Source organism: Microcaecilia unicolor, chromosome 1 (genome assembly GCF_901765095.1).
Source record: "Microcaecilia unicolor chromosome 1, aMicUni1.1, whole genome shotgun sequence".
NCBI classification, from domain to species: domain Eukaryota; kingdom Metazoa; phylum Chordata; class Amphibia; order Gymnophiona; family Siphonopidae; genus Microcaecilia; species Microcaecilia unicolor.
This window is the reverse complement of record NC_044031.1, coordinates 543,257,354-543,282,285: the sequence shown is the minus strand read 5'-3', so window position 1 is coordinate 543,282,285 and position 24,932 is coordinate 543,257,354. Positions and strand designations below refer to the sequence as shown.

The 24,932-nt window shown below is 41.1% G+C and overlaps 1 protein-coding gene across 3 annotated transcripts in view; it reads right to left on the bottom strand.

The window, feature by feature from the left end:
- Window positions 1-653: 653 nt before the first annotated feature.
- Window positions 654-24,932, bottom strand: part of NDUFAF6 (NADH:ubiquinone oxidoreductase complex assembly factor 6) — a 64,804-nt gene continuing 40,525 nt past the window's right edge. For all 3 annotated transcript variants that reach the window (XM_030216855.1, XM_030216869.1, XM_030216861.1), the window contains 2 exons: window positions 11,724-11,780; window positions 654-1,080 (listed from right to left, as the gene is read on the bottom strand). In XM_030216855.1, the coding sequence (XP_030072715.1) occupies window positions 952-1,080; window positions 11,724-11,780 (186 nt within the window). In that variant the 3' untranslated portion in view covers window positions 654-951. The remainder of the gene's footprint in view (window positions 1,081-11,723; window positions 11,781-24,932) is intronic.

Here is a 24,932-nt window from a genome sequence, read left to right as displayed (position 1 = left end):
TATAAAGCAGATGACTATACTCACATCAACCTGGTAACACAGCTAAAATAAGCTGCAATAGTGCCTGACAATAATGAACACTGAAGTTCCACAGAACAGGCTAAAGTGAATAAGGAACCAAGATGAAAACCAATGTGGGCAAAATAATTTTTCAAATATAACAGAGATAAGTACATAAGTACATAAGTAGTGCCATACTGGGAAAGACCAAAGGTCCATCTAGCCCAGCATCCTGTCACCGACAGTGGCCAATCCAGGTCAAGGGCACCTGGCACGCTCCCCAAACGTAAAAACATTCCAGACAAGTTATACCTAAAAATGCGGAATTTTTCCAAGTCCATTTAATAGCGGTCTATGGACTTGTCCTTTAGGAATCTATCTAACCCCTTTTTAAACTCCGTCAAGGTTACTTTGGGGCTCATTTTCAAAACACTTAGACTTGCAAAGTTCCATAGGTTACTATGTAATTTTTAAAAAGTGCTTTGAAAATACCCCTCTTTGTATGTCTAAGTGCTTTGAAAATGAGCCCCTATATCTTTAAAAAAAACAAAAAACCCCCAAAGCTAATGTGATCCCTGATGAAGACATTGCAGTCGAAATTAAATATTGGCTTTGGGTTACTAAAATGATACAAAGACTTTGGATAACAAAAATGTATAAAAATACAAGAAATGTATTCAAATAAGAACAAAAAGAAAGGAGATGTGTGAATGAGCAAAACAGAAAGCAGCAATACTAAGTAACATTTAAAAATGTTAGTTTGAAGGATTCAGCTAACAGACTGTGAATCTGAACATAAACTGTATTATTCCACTCTATCCTTTCTGGCCATGACAGACTTGCTTGAAAATGATCTAAAATAATTTCATAAAAGAAAAAGTATTGTTCAGTGAACAATCTATAAAATAGCTCAGAACAAGTTACATTCTGCACAAAACATTAAATAGCATTTTAATATGTTTTCTTCCACTTTTGAATATACATATACAATGGAAGCAATGTGTTCTTCTTCTGGAGGTTTGGATGGAATATATTGAAATCTACTTTTCTGATTTTATTTAAATAGTCATCTAAGGCAACCTGGAAAAGAAGAGAAAGACCGTGTTAGTAATATCCATTCTTTTTAGTGTTTCTGAAGTGGAAGATCTGAAGAACTCAAAGGATTGCAGATGGAGACAACAAAGTTGTATGGCCAAGAAAATAAAAAAAAGATACTCAGACTTTAAAAGAAAAAAGAAAGACTAACTTACAATTCTGTATATTTAAAGTTTACTTTTATTTACATGTGAAGCCCCATTTTTGCATAGGGGCTCAGAATTTAAAATATTCACAGTGGTAGTTGCAAATTTAACACAACAGCTATCAGGGTTGTGCTCAACATTTTCCTTTGTAAGTCCTGCGTTAACATTTCCCAAGTCATTTAACCTTCTGTACAAGCTTAGATTGTGAGCCATCCAGGGACAGAAAAATACCTACTATACCTGAATGTACACCACTTTGATAGCTTTTGGGAAATATAATTAACAATAATTTCTCTGGTATTATACAATAGGTTCTGCTGAATGTTGCTAGGATTTGATACAAAAACAAATTGAATATCACCTGCATAGATCATAAACTGAAGGCCAACGAAACTTGTCAATTTACAGAGGGCACAAAAAGATGTTAAATAGCATAGCAGAGACAGCAGACCCTTGTGGAACTCCAAATGGTGCATCAAGAAAGGATGAATAACACTTTCTTGAGGCCAAAATTAAAAAGAACCATTTCAAAACTGTACCACTAATCCCTACAGATTCTAATAGTTTAAGCAAGATCTTGTGATCTATAGAATCAAAGGCTGCTGAAATGTCTAGCATAACTAGAAAATAACAAGAACCTTTATCAAAACCAGTTCTGATTAAAAATCTAACACTGAGATATCATATTGGATATGAAAACCAAATTGGTTACTACCTACAATATTATGCTCATTAATACAATCTTGTAACTGGTCATAAAGAAGCCTTTCAATAATTATTTGACAAAAATGGTAATTTCAAAATAGGTTTATAGTTGTCTGTGAGACAGTTGTCAAGGTAAAACTTTTTGTGGCAGACTTTTTCTTCAGCCTCAGGGAATATTTCCTCAAGGGAAAGACTTATTCATAATTGTTACAATAGGACTGATAGAAACATTATCCAAGGCTTTTACAAGGATAACATGGATCCGATGAACAAAAGGGAGAAATCAAACTTACCTGCTAATTTTCATTCCTTGAATCTATCCAGACCATTCCTGATGAGTGGGTACATGTCCTCCAAACAGCAGATGGGAAGACTGAACTACTGAGTGATGTCATCTTATTATGTAGTCTGTAGCCCTGAGCCATCCAGTATTTGTATTGACAAAGCAAACATAGGAGGAAATGGGCACTCCCTAAAAGAACACCTAAAGGGGGAAGAAAACAACCATAATGAACTCAATACTATAATAGTATTTTCTTTTTTTTTTTTATCCAACAAAAGGAACACTGAAGCCTGTCTGACAGAGGAAAGTTTAGAGGATCCACAATTTGCAGGTGCACCAGATCCCTGTACCGAGGTTTCCTTGGCCAATCCCGGGCTACCAGAACTACTGGGCCTCGATGGGCCTCAATTATCTGGACCAGTCGGCCTATCAATGGCCACAGTGGAAATGCACAGAGCAAACCCTGGCTTGGCCAAGGCTGCACCAGAACGTCTATTCTCTTGGATAACTAGTCCCTTCAATGGCTGAAGAAGCATGGGACTTTTGCAATCGCCACTGTGGCCATGAGATCCATAACTGGAGTCCTAATGCCTGAAAGGCAGTTTTCCAAGAGAGAGCACTCTCCCGAATCCAACAAATTTCTACTGAGGAAGTCCACCTCCAAATATGAGGCTCCAGCTATGTAAGCCACAGATAGGGCTCAAAGATTGACTTCTGCCCAGGACATCAGTGCCACCACCACCTCCTGAGCAAGTGGAGGGCTTTTTGCCCCCTGACAATTGACATAAGCCATCATCATTAGGTTGTTCAATAAATACAACTCTGACCAACTTTTGGCCTTCTGCCACTCCCTTCACCACAAGATCCAACCAAATAGCCCACGTCTCCAAGAGATTGATGGACCAAGTCACCTTTACTTCTGACCAGTGACCCTGAGCTACTTGACCAACAACTGGCACCCCAACCAGAGAGGCCAGGATCCATCATCACCAGGGTCCTCTCTGGAGTCTCTAGGTTTGACGCCTGTTCAACCATCAGAGAAGTTGTTGCACACCCTTTGCTTGAGATAAGGTAACAGTACACAGCTCATCTGTTTGAGGAGACCACCCTCCCTGAACAGGACTCATGTGAGTCCTCACCTAAGAGACTAATTCAATGGCCATCATGGACCCAAAGACCTGCAAAACCTCCCAAACCGAATGTCTGGGGGAGCTGAGGAGGAGCCTGATCTGATCCTGAAGTTTCTGAACCATAGCCTCTGGAAGAAAGACCTTGCCTATCAGGGTATCAAAATGAACCCCTAGATATTGCAGAGATTGCGTTGGAGTCAAAGAACTAATGGCAAAATGCACTACTTACCAAGATGCTAAAAAAAGAGTCACCACTCGGTCCATGAATCTCCTGCTCTCCTCAAAAGATTCTGCATGAATCAACCAATCATCTAGATGGGGGTAAACCAACACCCCCCTCTTTGTGGAGATGTGCTAGTAACAGCACCGTCTCCTTGGAAAAGGTTCTCGGTGCTGTAGCTTGCCCAAAGGGTAGCAACTTGGGACTGATAGTGATGCCCCAGGATCACAAAGTGAAGAAATCTCCGATGGTCTGGTCGGATTGGAATATGTAGGTAAGCTTCCAAGTCTCCCAGACAGATTGCTACAATCACAAACATTAGGGTCTCCATATGAAAAGATGGCACATTTAGCGCCTCGTTGACCCCCTTGAGGTCCAAAATAGAGCAAAAGATCCCTCTTTCTTGGGCACCACAAAGTAAATGAAATATCTCCCAGAATCTCTCTCTGCCAGCAGTACAGGAACCACTGCCTTGAGGGACAAGAGTCTGTCCAGGATCTAACAACCAACCAGCACTTTCTGATGAGACTTGCTGGGAGAAACTAGAAAGAAATCTGTGAGTGGATAACAAAACCATGGCATCGCCAAACTAAAGAACTTCCAGAATCCACTGGTCCAACATTATCTGGGACCATCTTCAGTAAAGCAACTGTAAGCACACTCTGATGGGAACAACCAGAGAATGAGCCCCCAAACCTTCACCATAAAGGATGGGAGGATCTAGAAGCCTCCTGTCCCCCAATCAGCTGCTTCAAAAGGATTGAAAGGACTGTCTTCAAGACTAAAATCTTCCCCATTGAACAACTGGGGCTCTCCCTGGCTGGAATTACTGGGCATTCCTGAAGCAGCCTTTAGTGGAAGCTTAAGAGCCTGAGCAAGATCTATTTTCCAGGAGTCTCGACTGTTGGATTCCAAGATCTATAACCAACTTCTCCAAGTCCTCTCTGAACAGCAATTTTCCTCGAAAGAATAACAGACTAAGGCGGACCTTAGAAGCCAAATCCGCTGCCCAATTTCTAAGCCAAAGAAAACACCTCTCAGCCACTGTCAGGGCCAATGTCTTTGCCAAGGTTCAGTCTAAATCATATAGGATATATCTGACAAAAAGGCTGTATTCATTTCCAGGTTTACCACACCTTCAGAGCTCTCACCCAGGCAATCCAGAAAATGTTCCATCCACCAAAACTAAGATCTGGCCATATAACCTCTATAGATGGCCAGTTGCAAGGCTAGAGTGGACACCTCAAATGACTGCTTCAGAAAAGCCTTCATACAGCAATCCTAAGAGTCCATAAGGTCAATGCACCCTTCCACTGGGATGGCAGTCTTTTTTTAACCACTGTAACCAGTGCATCCACCTTAGGCAGATGAAACGTGTCAAAGTCCTGCAATGGAAGCTGATATAGCCGGCCCTGGCTCTGCCAATTCTAAGAGCCACATCCGAAGAGTGCCATTTGGCCTCAACCATCTCCTTCAATCTTCATTCAATGGAAAAATCTTGGGAGGCTTCTGAATCCCCTTCAAAAGAGGATCCCCTTTCCTGGGCGCTGGAGGCTGATCCTCTAACAGACTGTGGGTCTCTAAGACATGAAATATCACACAAGGTAACTCAGGTTTGTGGAATATGTGGTCCACTGAAGGATCCTTCTCCCAGGGGTACTTCCATAGCCCCATCCAGTGGATCGCCTAGAGTTGAAAAGCCTTTATACAAATTTTCTTCTAAGGAGGAAATAGAGGCTAAAGAGGCCACATCATCTACATCCTTAGTAGAAGACAAGACATTATTTTTTGCTTTACAAGGTCCCTTAGCTGAATGTGTCCCAGAGGGTTCCAGAGAAGTTGGAACCAGCATACCTTGCTTGAGGCAAATGCTCGATGGAGGAGCATAACAAACTTGTGTTTTGTGAGGACTGACAGTTCCTAATCATTCACTGGAGCCACCATAAGCGTGCCTAAAATGGCAGCGTTTCCAGTCAGAACCGATTCCCCTGCTCTTCTCTGAACCACAGATGCCTCGCCTGAGAGATCCTCCGATGGTGGATGTGCTTGCCTCACTGAACCGCCAGTAGTGTCTGGAGCCATGTCCAACACTGCCTCAATAAACAAAGCTAGCTCCCCAAATAATTACTCTGGAACATGTAAATCAAATAGAATAATACCAGAGTACTTCCAGGAGATAATTAAGTGCAAGGATTGACCTGGTCCTGCTCTGGATGACCAAAACTATATTTGTTTAGTAGAGAAGGTCTCAGAGTGCCTCAAAGCATACCCAGCAAAGCCCAGATATAGGGGAGACTAAGCAGTGCGTGGAACAGGCACTGCAGTGATGCGGCTTCTCTACCAATGCGGCCATAGTGTCACAGGCAATCCGTGAAGCCCAATTCAAGACTTTACTGGTGCTAAACGGAGAATACTCCCCCCAATCTTCAACCAGCGTGACTCAAAGAGGCTCAGTAATAAGCTTTTATGTATTCTCTTTTTTTTTTTTGTTGCACAGTTATCTCATTAACCCGAAGGGTAGCATTCAAGGAACCCCTCTCAGAGAAGGGGCTGAGGCACAAAACCAGCTTCTCTTGGGGAGGTGTGGGGGAGGGGGGGGACCCGAAGTATGCACCTCTGGGGCCAGGTATCAGCAATTGGCATGCCCTACCTGTAATGGCTTCCTCTTAGTCCTCCCCCACTTTTTTTTTTTTAATTATTACGCCTGTTGGTCCCAAATAATTAGAATGGCAAAGGACACTCCCCCCCCCTTTTTAATTGGGCCAATGGGGTCAAATCAAAACCAGACAGAATCAAATACAGCAGGATTGCACTCACCTGAGAAATACTGGAAGGTTCAGGGCTGCACATTACCTAAAAAGGTAAAGTCACTTGGTAACTCTCAATCTCCTATCTGCTAGTAGGAGGGCATATACACACTTGTTGGGAATGGTCTGGAGGTAAGAATTATTTATTCTCAGAAAAACATCACAAACTTGCTGGTCAATGACCTGATGAAAATCAATCTAACATTGTTCTGGTTCTAAGGAGCAAACCATTTTGATGGATAAAGCAACTGTGCTAAAACCTGAACAATTTTAGACACCTTACAACAAACCCTGTTAACAAAACCCTGACAAGGTAAAGTCTCAGATAACTCTGATTGTGAGTGACTAAAACTTTATTGACTAGTGCAAATAGAAGATTCAATAGTCTTATTAAAATACTGTTTTTGGCTAATAAAAATCACAGAATGACAATGCTGTGCATTAAAATTTAAAGTTTTCTCAAGTTACGGATGAAAGACTGAGAGAGTGCGGATACAGGGTGATCCTGCGGGGTTACATGACTAAAACACAGCTGGCTCATATGCAGAGGTCGGAGAGTGCTAATTGCTCTAAATGTGATGGAGGCCCAGGCTCGCTTTATCATGCTCTCTGGCAATGCCCAAAGGTGCGGGCATTTTGGCAGCGAGTCCGTGGATTTCTGATAAAGCTAGGCAATAAAATTCAGGGAACCGAAAGGCAATTTTTGTTGGACCAAACTAGGGCTTTTTCGCCCCCCTAAAGGCACCGGCGGCTCTTCTGTGCAGGAAATTGAGTCTGGTGGCCCGCAAATGTATTATGCAATACTGGACTTCCACGGAAGCCCCTGCATATTGGCATTGGAGAAACCAAGTGCACCTTTTGGCCTCATGGGAAGCTCGTGACTCCAAAACATCAGCCAAACATAGAAGGCAATTTCTTCAAGTATGGGCCCCATATTTGCAAATGCTGAGCCCAAGGGGGAGAAGTTTACTTGTTAACACCAGTTAAATGCTATAGAGGTTTGTTACAGACTCCTGAGGTTATTCCCAACTGGGCTTTGATTCACTAGGGAAGGGCGGGGAGTGTGGAGGGTGGGAAGGGGTACACCAGGTCATAAAGTTTGCACGGGCTGGGTGTAGGGTTGATATATCAGTTGGGCGGAGGGCAAGTTTTGACTGTTTTGTGATGTGATGAAATATTGAGATGAAGTCCTTGTACCACATAATGGCAAATAGTTGAAGCTAACAGATACCCATCTCTGTATGAAAATCTTTTAAGTAACAGCATCAGCTTCTTTTAGTAAGCCGCCTGTAAATGGACGACTGGTTCAGATGTACAGTGTGCAAACAATGAAGGTTTACAAAGAGGGAAGATATATAGGCAGGGGGCCATCAGACACAAGGCCCTTTGCCCTTTGTGATGTACTATCTTGCAGTGTACTAGATATTGTGTCACAGGCCTTATTGTACATTAGATATTTCTTTTTGTGTATATTGTAAACTTTAATAAACAAATTTAAACAAAGTTTTCTCAAGTTATCCTTGATGAATATTTTTGCCACTCCCACTCACTTTGTCTAAGTTTACTTCTCTTGGCTTTACCTGATATATAAAAGTGTTTTAAACAAATAAATACTCCATTCTATGTTCTTCCTTTGTGATGCCTTGTATTTTGCGAACACAAGCCCTGTGAAGGGAAATCTGTATCTAGGTGCTGGCATTTACACACCCCTTGTGCAAGTAAGTGTTCAGAATACCAGCATTTGTGCACATGTGTGTAACATAAGCAGGGCACAAGTGCTATTTTGCAAATAGATGCTTAACTTAAGGGGGCATACACATGGGTGGGGCTTCCACTTATAAGTGTAACTTACAGAATACTGTAAGCTATGGATGTTCCTGCTGCATTTAGACACCCACACTTACACCAGCTCTATAGCTGGTGTAACTGGAGGCACTGAAACCGGGTTACATTAGTAGTCTATGGCGGCATATCTGCATGCACAGGCACCATTATATAAAATAGTCCTACCATGCAGCACTGGGTGCCTAAATGGAGGCACTCAGTTGTAGAATTGCCCCCTTAGCTCTTGTTTTGTCAGCCACCTCCTTGGAAAAACAAAGGTTTTCTTTTCCTTTTATTTACGATCTTAACGTAAAGATCCATTGACCTTTTTATAGCTCCTTTCAATGTGGCACAGTTTTTCTACACCCTACCAGCTCCTCTTTCAGGTATTGCTTTATTTTACCCAAGTCAGCATGCTTGATGCTTGAGCTTGGTGCGTCTAGATACTGGTTTCGCTTGTATGGTCTATGACAGTGGTCTCCAACATGCGGCCCTGGCACTCCATTTTTGCGGCATCATAACAGAGACAGAAAAATTTAGTTGGCTCACCAGAAGGATGCGACACCATCAGGAGGTGGGTATAGAAAAGGCCCCACAAAGCTCTACTGGGTCGCGTGTGCCTGCATGCCATACTTGGTTTTAGACACACATGTGCGCACACATCAGTATGAAGCACACGCAACCCAGTGGAGTTTTGTGGGGCCCTTTCTGTACCCATGTCCCGACAGTGCTGCATCCTTCAAGTAAGCCAATTTAATTTTTCAGCTCTTCAACCCCTTCCTGTCCCTCAGGGATCCTCTATGCATGTCCCCTGTTTTTCTGAGTTCAATTTTTTTTTCTCAACATTTATATTTTGCAAAATCTTGTGAATCCCATCCTTGTCTCCACCAGCAGTAAAGAGGGGTCAATATTGTCCTTGTTGGAGCCGATAGTGAAATTCCACCTAAAGTGCTGCATTTAGCATTGGGGGATGCACCTTGGTAAGGATTTGTAGATGAGCGATGTGGTTTGGGAATGTGTTGCAGGCCTTGTATTATTTGGGAAAACATAAAGAAATGAGATGCAAGCGAGGATTCCGGTGGGGGGCCGCTGAGGACAATTTGTATCAATGGGCTAATTGTTTCTTTTGTGCTATTGCATCAATATTTTCAATAAAAATTAAAATTGGGAAAAATAAGAAATGAGATGATGGAGATGCTTGGGAAACAGGTAAAATCTGGATCCAGTGCATTGCACTTAAAAAGATCCAGAGGATCATAAATAAGAAAATGCTCTATTTCCTATTCCCAGTTATTGGTATAAGAAGATTTGGGCAACACACAAGTCTGCACTTAAAATATTAGTTATTTTTAAACAGATTCACAGGTAGCTTACATGTAGAGTTTTGCAACTGTTAATAAGCCAAAATTAAGTGAGTTAAAAAATAAATATATCCTTATAGAATCAAAATTAGTATTTACAATTACATGTGAAAGCCTAACATTTTTTGATGGCACCCTGCTTTCTCGTGTCTACTGTACGGCCCTTTACATGAAAAAGGTTGGAGACCACTGGTCTATGGTTTATTCTGCACTTACTATAACACCTTCAGTAAAACAAAGCAGTTTACAATCCAACATATTATACAAAGTAAAGAAAGGAAGGCCGTAATCAGATAAGACAGAACAAAAAAAAAAAAAAAAAAAAAAGAATATCCTTAAATTACAATCAACCAGACAATCCAGAAAGGTAACAAAGTCAAAGTAAAAGAAAAGCTACACAGATCCACATCACTGGACCTATTCCACCATGGCTCATCTTACAGAGGGGAAACCTAAATTAAACAACCTAATGCGTGACTCTTCTGGCTTAGGATTTATTTTAAGTATTGTCAATATGACAACCAAAAACAATTTAAGAAAATTTGGCATATAAGTTAAAGAAAGAAAAGCAGTAAAAAAAAGAAAATAACTAAAAATATATACCCTAAAAAGTCCACCCTGTAGAATATCCAAGACAAACTGAATACTAATCACATCACAAAATAACTCATAAGGAGACTAATTAATATATAACATTGTCATTCTTAATTTTATTAGCCAAAAACAGTATTTTAATATATAGATCTAACCCAGCAAAAACAGAGGTACAGATAACCCTATTCTAGCCCTCTGTAGCTGTCCTTTATCCCCTTGGTATTCACTCCCAGTCTTCAAGGGCCACCAACAAATCAGGATATCAGGAAACCCCTAAAGAGTATTCAAGCAAATCTCTTTCATGCAAATTCATTAGGGATATTCTACAAACTTGATCTGTTGGTGGTCCCTAAGGACTGGGAGTGAATGCCACTGCTTTATCCTTTAAAACCACAATCAATTAGGACAGTTAAAAAATTAAATCATATATCCTATCTAACATAAAACCTTTGAAGTTAAAATGATGAAATATATTGACACCCACCAGAAAGGACTTAAAGATCTGAGTTTCATATCACATTATAAACCATAAAAGTATACTGCTTTGTCTTTAATAACATTTCCTGTATTTGATTTTGTTGATGGAATATATTGACACCCACCAGATAGGACTTAAAGATCTTAGTTTCATATCACATTATAAACTATAAAAGTACACTGCTTTATCTTTAATACATTTTCCTATACTTGATTTTGTTGTAATTCTAAGTAAGGAATCTTTTCTGTTTATCAATATTTGTCTTGACTTTATTGGAAAACTTCACAAATAAACAAAAGAAAAAAATTATATATATATATATATATATATATATATATATATATATATATATATATAGGGGTGTGGCGGGTGAGAAATATATCTCCCTGTTTCACACCCTGCCACACTCCCACCTCTTCCCGTGAGACTATCATTAGAATGCTTCAATGGTATTGGTATTCAAAGGTATTGCTTTTGAAAGCTAATCTAAAAATGTATTGTTAGTCCAATAAAAAAATAAGATATCATCTTTATTTCATTTTCTTAAAATAAAACAAAAAAAAAGTAAGGATATTTACACAAGTACATTTTTCATTTTTGTCCAGAATGTGGATGATGCCTGCTGAGACTGAGGTAGTAGAGATGAGGTCTAAATCTGAATTCAAGAGAGCATAGCACAAGCATAGAGGAGAGGAAGGGAGAATAGAGATCAGTAGTTGGTATGGATGGTATGTTTCTATGAACAAGTCTGGGCTCTGGGAACCAAATGGCATGCAAGCAAAATCCTAGTACTACCCTGAGAGATAGGAAAAACATCCAGCCCTGGTGATTAGTACAGTAAGGAAAGTCCAGCAAGAATAAAATGAAAGCAGAGAATTCTGACTTCTTTGTTTTTCCGTCATACATTTGCTCAAATTTTATGCATCTGTTCAAGACAGTAATATGAAGATACAGAATAATTAGTCAGATGTCTAGGCAGAAGGATAGAAATGCTAAAATCTGCAAACAGAGATCATCAGTATATAATCCATTGGCGACTTCTACAATGTGGTATTGTAGTGGCTCAGATGGCATACTTACCGTCTGAATGAAGGCAGGGAAGGCTTTCAGAGGCACTTTCTTTGAGAATGATCGGGCCTATATAATCAAAAATAGAGCATTGCACAAAGTAAATGAAATGAGAAAATTCCAACATTACATATGCAAATGAAAAAAACTTTCCACTTAAAGACTTTTGTATGTTGAATTTTATGAAATTATAAGGCTGCCTCTGCACAGGGTCAGCCCCACCATTTGAGCAACCATGATTCTGACATAGCCCTGCTTTTCAGTTCCTATTGGCTTTTGCAAATGAGGCCCTGTAATGAGTCTCTGCACATGGCCCCATATCCTCAGGCCACCTCTGACTCTGCACAGCTATATCACAAATACATATTTTTCAAAAATGACTTTGGGTGTCTCCTTAAGGATCAGCAGCTATATTAGTTGTTACCACATTAGAGAAGACAGTAAAAATACCACAGCTGAGAAAAGCTGAAAGCACTGTAGAAACAGCATCAAGGACTTCCAGGGAAGAACCACAGCAAGCCCCAATTTTACAATACGCTTATACTATTTGGTATATTCCAAGAGATACAAGTTAGAGCTGCCTGAAGCATCCTCAATATGTTCATTATCTTGAAACACGTGGAGGGGCATAGTCAAATGCCCATCTCCATGGGCGTCTATGTCCGAGAACGGGTACGTGAAGGGGCAGGACAGACCGTATTTTTGAAAAAAATGGGCGTCCATCTTTTGTTTCGATAATACGGTTTGTGCCCGGCAAATGCATCGGATTTGTGCGGATTTGAGCTGGGCGGTTTCGTTTTCCAGCGATAATGGAAACCGAAGGCGCCCAGCTCAAAAACAAACAAATCCAAGGCATTGGGTCGTGGGAGGGGCCAGGATTCGTAGTGCACTGGTCCCCTTCACATGCCAGGACACCAACCGGGCACCCTAGGGGGCACTTGTAAAAAGTAAAAAAAAAAATTAAATACCTCTCAAGTCCATAGCTCCCATCCCCTGGGTGCTGAGCCCCTCAAATCCCCCCCCACAAAACCCACAACTCTACACCATTACCATAGCCCTTATGGCTGAAGGGAGGCACCTACATGTGGGTACAGTGGGTTTTGGGGGCGGTTTGGAGGGCTCCCATTTACCAGCGCAAGTGTAACAGGTGGGGGGGGGGGGGGGGGCCTGGGTCCACCTGGCTGAAGTCCACTGCACCCACTAACAACTGCTCCAGGGACCTGCATACTGCTATTGTGATGGAGCTGGGTATGGCATTTGAGGCTGGCATACAGGCAGGAAAAAAAAGTTCTTAAAGTTTGTTATTTTATGGTGGGAGGGGGTTAGTGACCACTGGGGGAGTCAGGGGTGATCATCCCCGATTCCCTCCTGTGGTCATGTGGTCATTTAGGGCACTTTTTTGGGACTTGTTCGTGAAAAAAAAGGGTCCAAAAAATGACCCAAATTCGCGCTAAAAACACCTTTCGTTTTTTGATTATTGGCCGAAGGCACCCATCTCTCCTCGGCCAATAACCACGCCCCAGTCCTGCCTTCACCACGCCTCCAACACACCCCGGTCAACTTTGCCCGTTTCCACGACAGATTACAGTTGAAGACGCCCAAAATCGGCTTTCGATTATACCGATTTGGGCACCCACGGAAGAAAGGCGCCCCATCTCCCGATTTGGGTCGAAATATGGGCGTCTTTCTCTTTCAAAAATAAGGCTGATACTCTCTTTTTCACACTTTTATTCCTCAAAAAATTAGAATGTTTCAGATATGAAATAATTCCTTCATAGTATCCTGCTAATTCTAAGTCCAAGAATATTGTCTCCTTTTTTCTCAAACTAGGAAGAATTTAGTGTTATTTATGATTAGAAAACATTACTAAATACTTTAGATAAATAAGATAGGAATTATTCCTTCTAAACATGCAGGCAGTGGAGCCAGCTTCTATCCCTTGTTTTGCCCCAACCCCCTGTGCTTCAACCCCTCATAGATCAATATCTCTGGCATGTGGCACTGGGACCTGACCCCCTCCCCCTCATTTTCAATCACTAGCCTCCTCTACAGAGATCAACCAAAACCCTTTTTTTTTTTTTTCAGTCCAAAACCGAATCTATGGCCGAAATTTACTGCTCAGTCTTGGCCAAAAGCAAAACTGGTCCTGCCCTCAAACCATAGTAGGCTCAACCTCTTCCTTCCCCCCAGGCCTACCTTAGAATCCCTGGTGGTCTAGTGGCTAGTTGGGGTAGGAACAATCCCCAACCGCTAGGGTTCACGGCAACCATTTTGATGTGGAGACAGCATGGGCAGGAGTGACTGGGGATAGCTCCTGCTCCAAGTAGTTACTAGAGAATCAGAGACAGGCCCAAAGAGGCCTATGAGTGGGTCGGGTGGGGGAGCCAAGTCCACTATTGTTTGAGAGGGGGGGAGGGAAGGAAGGAGCAAGGTGAATCCACTTCGGGAGGGGGGGGGGGGGAGCATGCACTATGGGTTCAGAGTAGCGAGTTTGTTTCAGCTGAAACCGAAACAAGACAGAATATGGATTTCGGGCTGGTTTTGGTGCCAAAACTGAAAGTTGGTCAGCATCTCCTCCTCTAGATGTTGTGCTCATCAGGACCTCAACAGCCATACACCAATACTAAAGACCCGAACACTGATGAATCAGCAGTGTTGCCTCCTCCTAACTAATCTTAATGTTTTACCCTCATATTTGCAACCGAGGATCCTGAATGCTTATTCAATGCTTTCTAGAACTCTAACTATTTTGATTCAAACCAATTAAACATTAAGCAGCAGCTGCTGACATGTATCTTGTTAAAAAAAAAAAAAACAGATGTAGAAACAATTTCTAAGTGTAAATACCATGACAGCATATATTAATAGGTTTCCAGGAAGTTGGAGCTGCATATTTAAAACACCCACACCAAAAAGAAATATAAAAACATTTGTGTAATAAATGTTGAAAATGTATATAGAAAAGGCATCCTGACCAAGAGCTATCAATTTAATGAGACATCATATTGAGCTGAAGTGATGTCAAAAATCAAGATGCAAACCACCCCAACAGAATTCGACTAAACTTGAAAATGTTCCAATCTTTTATTTATATATTCTATATATTGCCAAATTATACTATTGGGCTCATTTTCAAAGCACTTAGCCTCCCAAAGTTCCATAGAAACCTATGGAACTTAGCCTCCCAAAGTGCTTTGAAAATATGCCTCATTGTGTTCAGAGTTGGCCCATAACTTATTTCAGCTTTGATAATGACGTCTAGTCACAGAGCATAAGAACTGCTATGGCACAATTGCAAGTATGGTAGAATTGCAAGAGAAATTCCAGAATGCACATAAAACTGGATTTACACAGACAGAAAAGAGAATCTTTAACAGTTTTATAACCTTTTAATACATTTTATCCTTCAATCAGATTCACACTAGATCAGCGGACAGATGCACCTTCCATCAGATGTAGTTTCTACTTTCACGTAAAAAAAAAAAATTAAACAACCATGCCAAACAATACTACATTAAAGGGATGAGTTTATAAAGGCTTTTCCATATGTAAAACATTTTATGTACTCAGAAGAGACTTTTTATAAAATTGTATGAGAAACGGAATGGGACTTGATGTACCACCTTTCTGTGGTTGCAATCATAGTGGTTTGCATATTATGTATGGGTACTTATTTTGTACCTGAGGCAATGGAGGGTTAAGTGACTTGCCCTGAGTCACAAGGAGCACCACTGGGAATCGATCCCAGTTCCCCAGGTTCTCAGGCTGCTGCACTAACCACTAAGCTACTCCTATGTACATACACAAAAAGTGGGTGCTCTCAGGGGTAGAGTTTGGACAGAGTAGAGGTTTGAGTTGTAATGTACATGTCTCAAAGTACTAACACTGGCAAAAGGTTTGGGTGTGAGCATCGAGACACCGAGGATATCTGATGCCTTGGTGACGTTTTCTCCCTTGAAACACTACAATTCCAATGGCCCTTCAAGGTCTTGGTATTCATGCCTCCCCTGAAAGCAAAAATAAGAGAACCCAACCTATATGAATGTGTAGAATGAATACAGGTAAGCAACAATTAAAATTACACTGTAGACCCTATATAACGCAAGATTGCTTACAATGCGGTCAAGCAGTGGACCCCTTTATTTATTTTTGCTATTACTTATTATTCTTTGGCCTCTGTATAACCTGGATTCACTTATAATGAGGTCAAATATCTTGGACTCCAACATCAGAATTATATGGGGTCTACAGTTTATATAAAATATGGAGGAGCTTCAGTAAGGACTCCATCTTGAATTGCACATGGTGGATGCAGAGGATCGTTGGCTGTTATAACACACGGACTGGTACGTTGTTGGGGACTGCTCCTGAAGAAGCAATCGAAACGGAGACGGTCAAGCAGCCACCCGATGTACTACCAAAAAGATTAACGTTAGCCTTTTCATAAAAATATACATTATTACTGGTGCGGCATCTCTGTGACGGAATATTTTGCTTGGCTTTATTGATTGAGATTGAATACAGGAGTTGTTTATGGACATGTTCCACTACTGAACTGCACATATTTGATTTGAAAGAACTTGGAGTGTTCTATGATGTAAGGAGAGCATTATGAATCAACCATTTTATTGGTGGCATTTTGAAAGTAGTGGCTCTCTGATTCGGGCAAGTCCTTACTGAAGATCTTCCATATTTTATATAATTTAATAGTTGCTTACCTGTATTTATTCTACACATTCATATAGGGTGAGCTCTCTTATTCCTTTACTATCACTTTACCTCCCTTTGGGGTCCTTTAATAAGGTGAGCTGAAAAATGGCTTGCGATAGTGCAGGCGCGGGTTTTGGGTTCATGCCAATCCATTTTTCAGCACACCTGTAATAAAGGCCTTTTTTATATTTTTGCCGAAAATGGATGTGCGGCAAAATCAAAATTGCCGCGCATCCATTTTGGATCTGAGACCTTACCACCAGTCATTGACCTAGCGTAAAGTCTCACGCGGTAATGACCTACATGTGCCAAATGCCACTTGGCGCGCGTAGCTGACGTGTGCCAGAAAATAAAAAATATTTTTTAGGCGCGCGTAGCAGACGACCACCAAAAATGAAATTATTGCAAGGGCCACCGCGGTAGCCATGCGGTAACTCCATTTTGGCACGTGTAGATGCTTACACGGCTTAGTAAAAGGGCCCCCTTGTTTTGGGGTATTTAATTATTCCCCTGAAAGCAGAGAAGGAGTCAAGCAAAAAAAAAAAAAATCAAAAAACCATCTGCTCATCAAATCTCCACATAAGCTACCATCGATAAAGGCATAGGAAAAGCACTAGGAGTGGCCATATGCTCCTAAGTCAGGGAGTACTGGAAGCCAGATCATGGGCCCTTGGACACTGTTGCACCACCTGCATACGATATGTATACCACTTTCACTGCAATCACAGAAAGCTAGTATTAAAAAAAAACAAAAAAACAATGCTTAGCCATCAGGGCTGATTTATGAAGAAAATACACTTTTACAGGTTCCTTCAGTTACTCCGGTGATATCATCTAAAACACACATCCTTTGGGTGGCCACCCATCGCTTTCCATAAAATTCTCCTAAATAGACCCATAATCTGGTCAAAAAAGCCTGAACTGGCGGGGCAATCCCACATCATATGGCAGTAAGTTGCTCCAGTGTTAGGCATTCCCATTTTCTGTGCCCTGGTTGGGTGTACTTACATACGCAATGAATACTTATAATGTAATTCTTGCAAATGGACACTGCCTGCCAGTTGGGGTCCCTCTCTTAAAGTCAACAATAAATGCTCTAGATTGTATTCACCAAAATCTCATTCCCAAAGGGAAATGACTCTTGCTAATGGTGTAGCCTCTCTTACTTTCTTAACTGTAGCATAGTAGCAGCTAGTAAGGCCTCTATGAACCACTGAAAGTGGACAACTATCATCACAGTCCGAATCAGTAAAATCTATGAAATAAGCCAAGAACATAATGTTGCAACTGCATATAAGGGAACCAATCTATCTCTGATAAGTGATACTTCCCACTTATTTGTTCACACGAGACCATCTGTGGTTTGTATTCATCTATAGCTTGGTGTAGCAAGGATAGCCCCAGTTGGCGCCACCTAAGGAAAGCTTCTGACTGTAACCCTGGTGGAAAAACTGCATTTCCGCAAATACCCAAATAGCGTGAGCTATGTGCATGTAATCCCAATTTTTTCCAGAATAAGGCCCAAGCCCATAGCACTGCCCATACTAAGATATGACGGCTAAACATTAGTGGAAGTTTAGCAGATTATGCATACAACATGTATGCTAGATGATATGGGGTTACCACCTCTGTCTCATAGTCCACATCACAAACTTCAGACGTATGATACACCCAATCTCAAACATAGCACAAGTGATCCGCTATTGCATATGCTCTCAAATCTGAAAGACCTCAACCCCCCCCCCCCCATCCCGCAATTGTAATTGTTTGAGAGATGCTTATTTTATCCTCAGTTTAATATTCCCTTATCTCTTGTTTGCCTGTCCTAATTAGATTGTAAGCTCTATCGAGCAGGGACTGTCTCTTCATGTTCAAGTGCACAGCGCTGCGTACGTCTAGTAGCGGTATACAAATGATAAGTAGTAGTAGTAGATGATCTGGGTCATTTAGAACCCCACAAAAAATTGCTAATAATCTTATTCCAAAGGGCCAGATCTGTTGGTAAATGTTGGAGGGAGTACACTCATTTAGACAACAATACCATCTTTCAGAGCTGTATTCTACCCCACAAAGACAATGGAAGATCTTGCCATTTAATACAGAGAGACTTGGTGGTTGATAATAACGGGATAACATTTATTGCATATAATTGTTCTAAATTACGAGGGATCCATAGGCCCAAATATTTTAATCTTGTTCCCACCCATTTTAAGGGAAATAGGCCACTCCACTCTTCTAGATCACCTCCCACATCAAGAGCTTCGGATTTTTCATGATTAATCCAAAGTCCCGAATAGTGCCCAAAAGTGTTTAATATTTCTAATAAATTAGGTAGTGTCCTCTGAGGGTTAGTAATTGCCACTAATAAATCATCTGCAAACAATGCCATCATGAACTCTTTTTTACCAATTTGTACGCCAGTAATATGTGGATTTTTCGCTTATTATGTGCACTGGAAACAATACGAACTGGGAAGACTGGGAGTCTAAATGGCAGATGACGTTTAATGTGAGCAAGTGCAAAGTGATGCATGTGGGAAAGAGGAACCTGAATTATAGCTATGTAATGCAAGGTTCCACGTTAGGAGTCACCGACCAGGTAGATGCTCCAAATCAACTCGTTACCTGCATGACAGACAGCTGTCGGCAATGGTCACCTGTATGAAAGACACCTGTCCACAGACTCAGTGAATCAGTCAGACTCTAACCTCTACAAAATGGCCAAGAGCAAGGAGCTGTCTAAGGATGTCAGGGACAAGATCATACACCTGCACAAGGCTGGAATGGGCTACAAAACCATCAGTAAGACGCTGGGCGAGAAGGAGACAACTGTTGGTGCCATAGTAAGAAAATGGAAGAAGTACAAAATGACTGTCAATCAACAAAGATCTGGGGCTCCACGCAAAATCTCACCTCGTGGGGTATCCTTGATCATGAGGAAGGTTAGAAATCAGCCTACAACTACAAGGGGGGAACTTGTCAATGATCTCAAGGCAGCTGGGACCACTGTCACCACGAAAACCATTGGTAACACATTACGACATAACGGATTGCAATCCTGCAGTGCCCGCAAGGTCCCCCTGCTCCGGAAGGCACATGTGACGGCCCGTCTGAAGTTTGCCAGTGAACACCTGGATGATGCCGAGAGTGATTGGGAGAAGGTGCTGTGGTCAGATGAGACAAAAATTGAGCTCTTTGGCATGAACTCAACTCGCCGTGTTTGGAGGAAGAGAAATGCTGCCTATGACCCAAAGAACACCGTCCCCACTGTCAAGCATGGAGGTGGAAATGTTATGTTTTGGGGGTGTTTTTCTGCTAAGGGCACAGGACTACTTCACCGCATCAATGGGAGAATGGATGGGGCCATGTACCGTACAATTCTGAGTGACAACCTCCTTCCCTCCGCCAGGGCCTTAAAAATGGGTCGTGGCTGGGTCTTCCAGCACGACAATGACCCAAAACATACAGCCAAGGCAACAAAGGAGTGGCTCAGGAAGAAGCACATTAGGGTCATGGAGTGGCCTAGCCAGTCACCAGACCTTAATCCCATTGAAAACTTATGGAGGGAGCTGAAGCTGCGAGTTGCCAAGCGACAGCCCAGAACTCTTAATGATTTAGAGATGATCTGCAAAGAGGAGTGGACCAAAATTCCTCCTGACATGTGTGCAAACCTCATCATCAACTACAGAAGACGTCTGACCGCTGTGCTTGCCAACAAGGGTTTTGCCACCAAGTATTAGGTCTTGTTTGCCAGAGGGATTAAATACTTATTTCCCTCTGCAGAATGCAAATAAATTCATATACTTTCCACAATGTGATTTTCCGGATTTAATTTGTGATGTGCTATCTCTCACTGTTACCAATAACCTACCCTTCAATTATGGGCTGCTCATGTCTTTGTCAGTGGGCAAACTTACAAAATCAGCAAGGGATCAAATACTTATTTCCACCACTGTAGGTGTCGTCGTTGATGATACATTGAAACCTTCTGCTCAGTATGCTGCGGCGGCTAAGAAAACAAATGTTAGGTATTATTAGGAAAGGAATGGAAAACAAAAATGAGGATGTTATAATGGAGCGATACAAATGCCTTTGTATCGCTCCATAGTGCGACTGCACCTCGAATATTGTCTTTAATTCTGGTCGCCGCATCTCAAAAAGGATATAGTGGAATTAAAAAAAGATGCAGAGTAGGGCGACAAAAATGATAAAGGGGGTCCCGACTTCCCTATGAGGAAAGGCTAAAGCGGTTAGGGCTCTTCAGTTTGGAGAAAAGATGGCTGAGGGGAGATATGATAGAGGTCTATAAAATAATGAGTGAAGTGGAAAGGGTAGATGTGAAACATCTATCTGTTCTTTCCAAAAATACTAGGACTAGGGGGCATTTGATGAAGCTACAAAGTAGTAAATTTAAAACAAATCAGAGCAAATGTTTCTTCACTCAACGTGTAATTCATTGCCAGAGAATGTGGTAAAGGCAGTTAGCTTAGTGGGGTTTAAAAAATATTTGGACAACGCCCTAAAGGAAAAGTCCATAGACCATTATTAAAATGGACTTGGGGAAACTCCACTGCTTATTTCTGGGATAAGCAGCATAAATGTTTTGTACTTCTTGGGATCTTGCCAAGTATTTGTGGCCTGGATTGGCCACTGTTGGAAACAGGATGCTGGGCTTGATGGACCTTTGGTCTGTCCCAGTGTGGCAATACTTATGTATTTATGTATTGTCATCTTTGGTGGTGGGATTTGATATAGAAAGGGTTTTCAGGGCGGTTTTACAAGTCTTTGGTTTTCGGGGCACAGTATTATCCATGATAAAGTTTTATTGTATGTTGACTCTTGAGACCTGAGTCCTGGTAAATGGTTTACATTCCTAAAATTTTTCAATTGCCAGAGGCACTCAACAGGGGTGCCAATTATCACCTACATTATTTGTACAATGTATGGAACCCTTGGCCCTGACCTTATTGAGTAATCCACATATTACTGGCACCCTTGACAAATCCAGCTTGTGGATCTCCCACCAAACACGGAATGATAAGTAGCAGTTGGTTCACTAAGAGTTTAGCATAAAGCTTAGAATCCATATTTAATAATTAAATAGGTCTAAAAGAAGATGCTATCTGAGGATCTCGTGTGGGTTTCAATATTGGTATAATTGTGGCCCCTCTCATTGTCTCTGAGAAGGTCCCCTTCCCCAAAGCCTCTTCATACACCACACATAATGTTGGGTAACATGATGTGCCAAAATCTTATAAAAACTCTAAGGGTAGCCTATCAGGGCCTGGACTTTTTTGTGTGGCAGATGATTTAATAGCATTTGAGATTTCCCCAACAGAGAGAGGGGAATTTAGTAAATCCAAGTCCTCAGGAATCAATTGTGATATCGGTAAATCTGTCAAAAAATCCATTAACCCCTATAGAGGATCCTCTGGATTTGCATATAAGGTAGCGTAATTATTTTTCAGCATTTTACAAATAAACACATTATCAGCGATACTATCTCCCTTAGAATCCTTAATCAAGGAAATAAATTTAGGGTCTCCATCCTGTCTAACCAATCTAGCCAAACAGGTACTCATTTGATTCCCACATTTAAAAAATCTAGGTCTTCCATAGTTCATGTATTTTGTGTACACTGATGGAGCAATTCATTCAGTGTATGTTGGACACTGAAATACTGCTTACGAGTATCCCTGGTCAAATTACAAGCCAAATATCTTTGCGCTTCTTGTAACTGTGAATGAAGGAGGAGAATTCACTTATTTAATAATTTCTTCCTGTAGGAAAGATAAGAAAGAATTTTCCCCTCATCCCTGCTTTCCCTGTTTCCCAGAACAATCCCTGAGTATTCACATGCTGTTGGTTAAAATCAATATATGCTTTCCATTTATCTATGATATATTTTTGGAAATTAATTACCTGTTGCTAGATAATGAGGCATACGCCAAAATCGTTCACGCTCTTTTTGTGCTACAGCTAGTGTTAAAATTACCACTGCATCGTTCAAAATGCCACAGTGTTCAATCACCACCTGTTCAACATCAGGAAATAGTTTTTCAGACAATATATAATCTAATCTACTTTCACAAAGGTGAGCTCGTGAAACATGTGTGAAACTCATTTCTTCAGGATGTAAAATCCTCCAAATATCTAGCAAATGTAAACTGGGGATCAGCAGGTCATCCCCCAACCCCCCCTCCATTCATGTTTGCGCCTGTCTTCCTGTCTAATGCCCCGTCCGCTACGGCATTAAAATGGGGCATGGTGGAAGATCCAATAGTATCTTTAACAATGCTGGGTAAAAGGCACTATCCCAGATTGTAGGGCCATATAACAAGACCAAAATATAAGGATTTCCATATAGTGAGCAATGTAAAATTATCCATCTGCCCTGTTTATCAGTATAATGATGATGTTCCACAAAGGGGATAGATTTATTTATTAATACAGCTGTGCCCGCTTTCCTACTGATAGGAGCTGTGAAGCTATAACAGTGTCCCACCCATTCCCTACAAAGTTTAGCATGTTCTGGTTGTGTTCAATGTGTTTCTTGCATAAATACCACTCCCGCTTGTTGCCTGTGCAACTTCCTAAGAAGTTTTTCCATTTTAGGGGGGAATTGACTTGACATACATTCCAGGTGATCACATGAGGTGTATGCATTTCCAATTATGTGGACTGAAATGCTTACCATCTTGACTTAAGAGGATCATCCGCAAATTTTACCCCAGACTCTTTTCCACCATTGAATAAAATATATTATATATATACAAAAAAATCAGTGGATGATACCCTTCAAGCTGTACCATCAGAGGCACCAGAGGAACAATTAAATATATCAGAGATACTAGAAACATCTTTAACAGCTGAATCAGCAAGAACAACTTTAATAGTCTCCTTTGTTTTCCAACAAGACCTAGACGCAGTAAAACGTATGTACTTTAAAAAGATGCATGTCCTGTTCCGTGGGAAAAGGGTATGGATGTACCCAGATATAACAAAACAAACACAAGAAAGAAGGAAACTTTTTCTTTCTATGAGATCTGAAGTGTTACAACTGGGAGCCTCCTTTTATTTGAACTACCCATGCAAATGTGTCATCAAATATACTGGTTTGAAATATATCTTTTTTCAACCGGAACAATTGAAAGACTTTATAACCGTAAAGAAAGTTGGTTAATGTCATTTTCCACTATGATGGTATAATCTGTTTTGATGGGACTGAAAAAGTGTGTTAAGCAAATTTCCTCAGGAACCGATATTTTTGATTTAAGAAGTCTTCTTTTTCCTTTACGCCCATCTCCTAAGTTAGTGGTCTAAAGAAGAAATTGGTATGTTTGCTTTTAAACTGCTGCTGTTGTAATTTTTTTCTTTTCTGAATTTCCTGTCAAGTGTAATAGCTTGTTATTTAATGAAAATGAATAAATATAAATAATAAAAAAAAAAGAGGATCATCCGCAGTGCGTTAGCTAAAAACATAAGTACACAATAAGAAAGAAACTTTATCAGTATCTGAATATTCCCCTCTATGATATCTTCCCACTTGAAAGCATCCAGCCTACCCTTAACCCTTCTTCTAACCAACATTCTTACCCTATCCCTCCTTCACACTCCCGTAACTTCAGAAACGTATTGTCGTCGATCACGCTAGCTGTAAATCAGAAATACTGTCCAGGGCAGTCCAATCGAATGATGCCAATATGTGCTAACAGAGAGAAAGCAAGCACAATCAGTCCCATCTAGACTCCAGAAAAATATCACTTTATCTTAGAGTCCAGCGATTGTCATTTCAATCTATTGCTGCATTCTGGTATGTGCTGCCAGCGTGCTGGAGTCTTCTGAGATGGTGCCTGAGCTGTTTCCTCTGGCTCAGGATTGCGCCATAAGCCTGCTTTCCCTAAAACATTCTGGGTCTCCAATGGCGCAGTTTAAACTGCTTTCTATTAATTACAAATGCAAAGCCAAAAAGATATGTCCAACGGTATTTGATCTTCTTGCGCCGAAGTAAAAGAATGATATCCTTGAACTCCCGCCTTCTCTGCAATGTAAGACTCGATAAATCCTGATAAAGCTCCACCTGAGCCTCTTTGTATTTCAGGGCACCATGTTTTCACGAGAAAGACAGGATCTTTTCTTTGCAGGGATAAAAATGAAACACTATGACATCTCTTGGTCGGTTAGATTGCGGTGAACCCACTGCTCGATGCACTCTGTCCAGTCTTACTAACTCCAGTAGATCTACAGTTGATGTATCCATGAGCAAAAGTTGTTTACAAATATCCTGTATCAGCACGCTACAACCTTCCGAGCCTTCTTGTTCTGGTATGCCCCTGAACTGGACATTATTACGTAGTGCTCGGTTTTCAATATCATCTAGTGTCAATTAGCATCTCTATCTGCTGGCTCTGCCCTTTAGTACAGGCCTCCGCTCTCTACATGCAGTCCTCATAGGCTTCCAGATGCAGTTCCACATTGTCCATACGTGACCCCAGATCTTCCAAACCAGCTC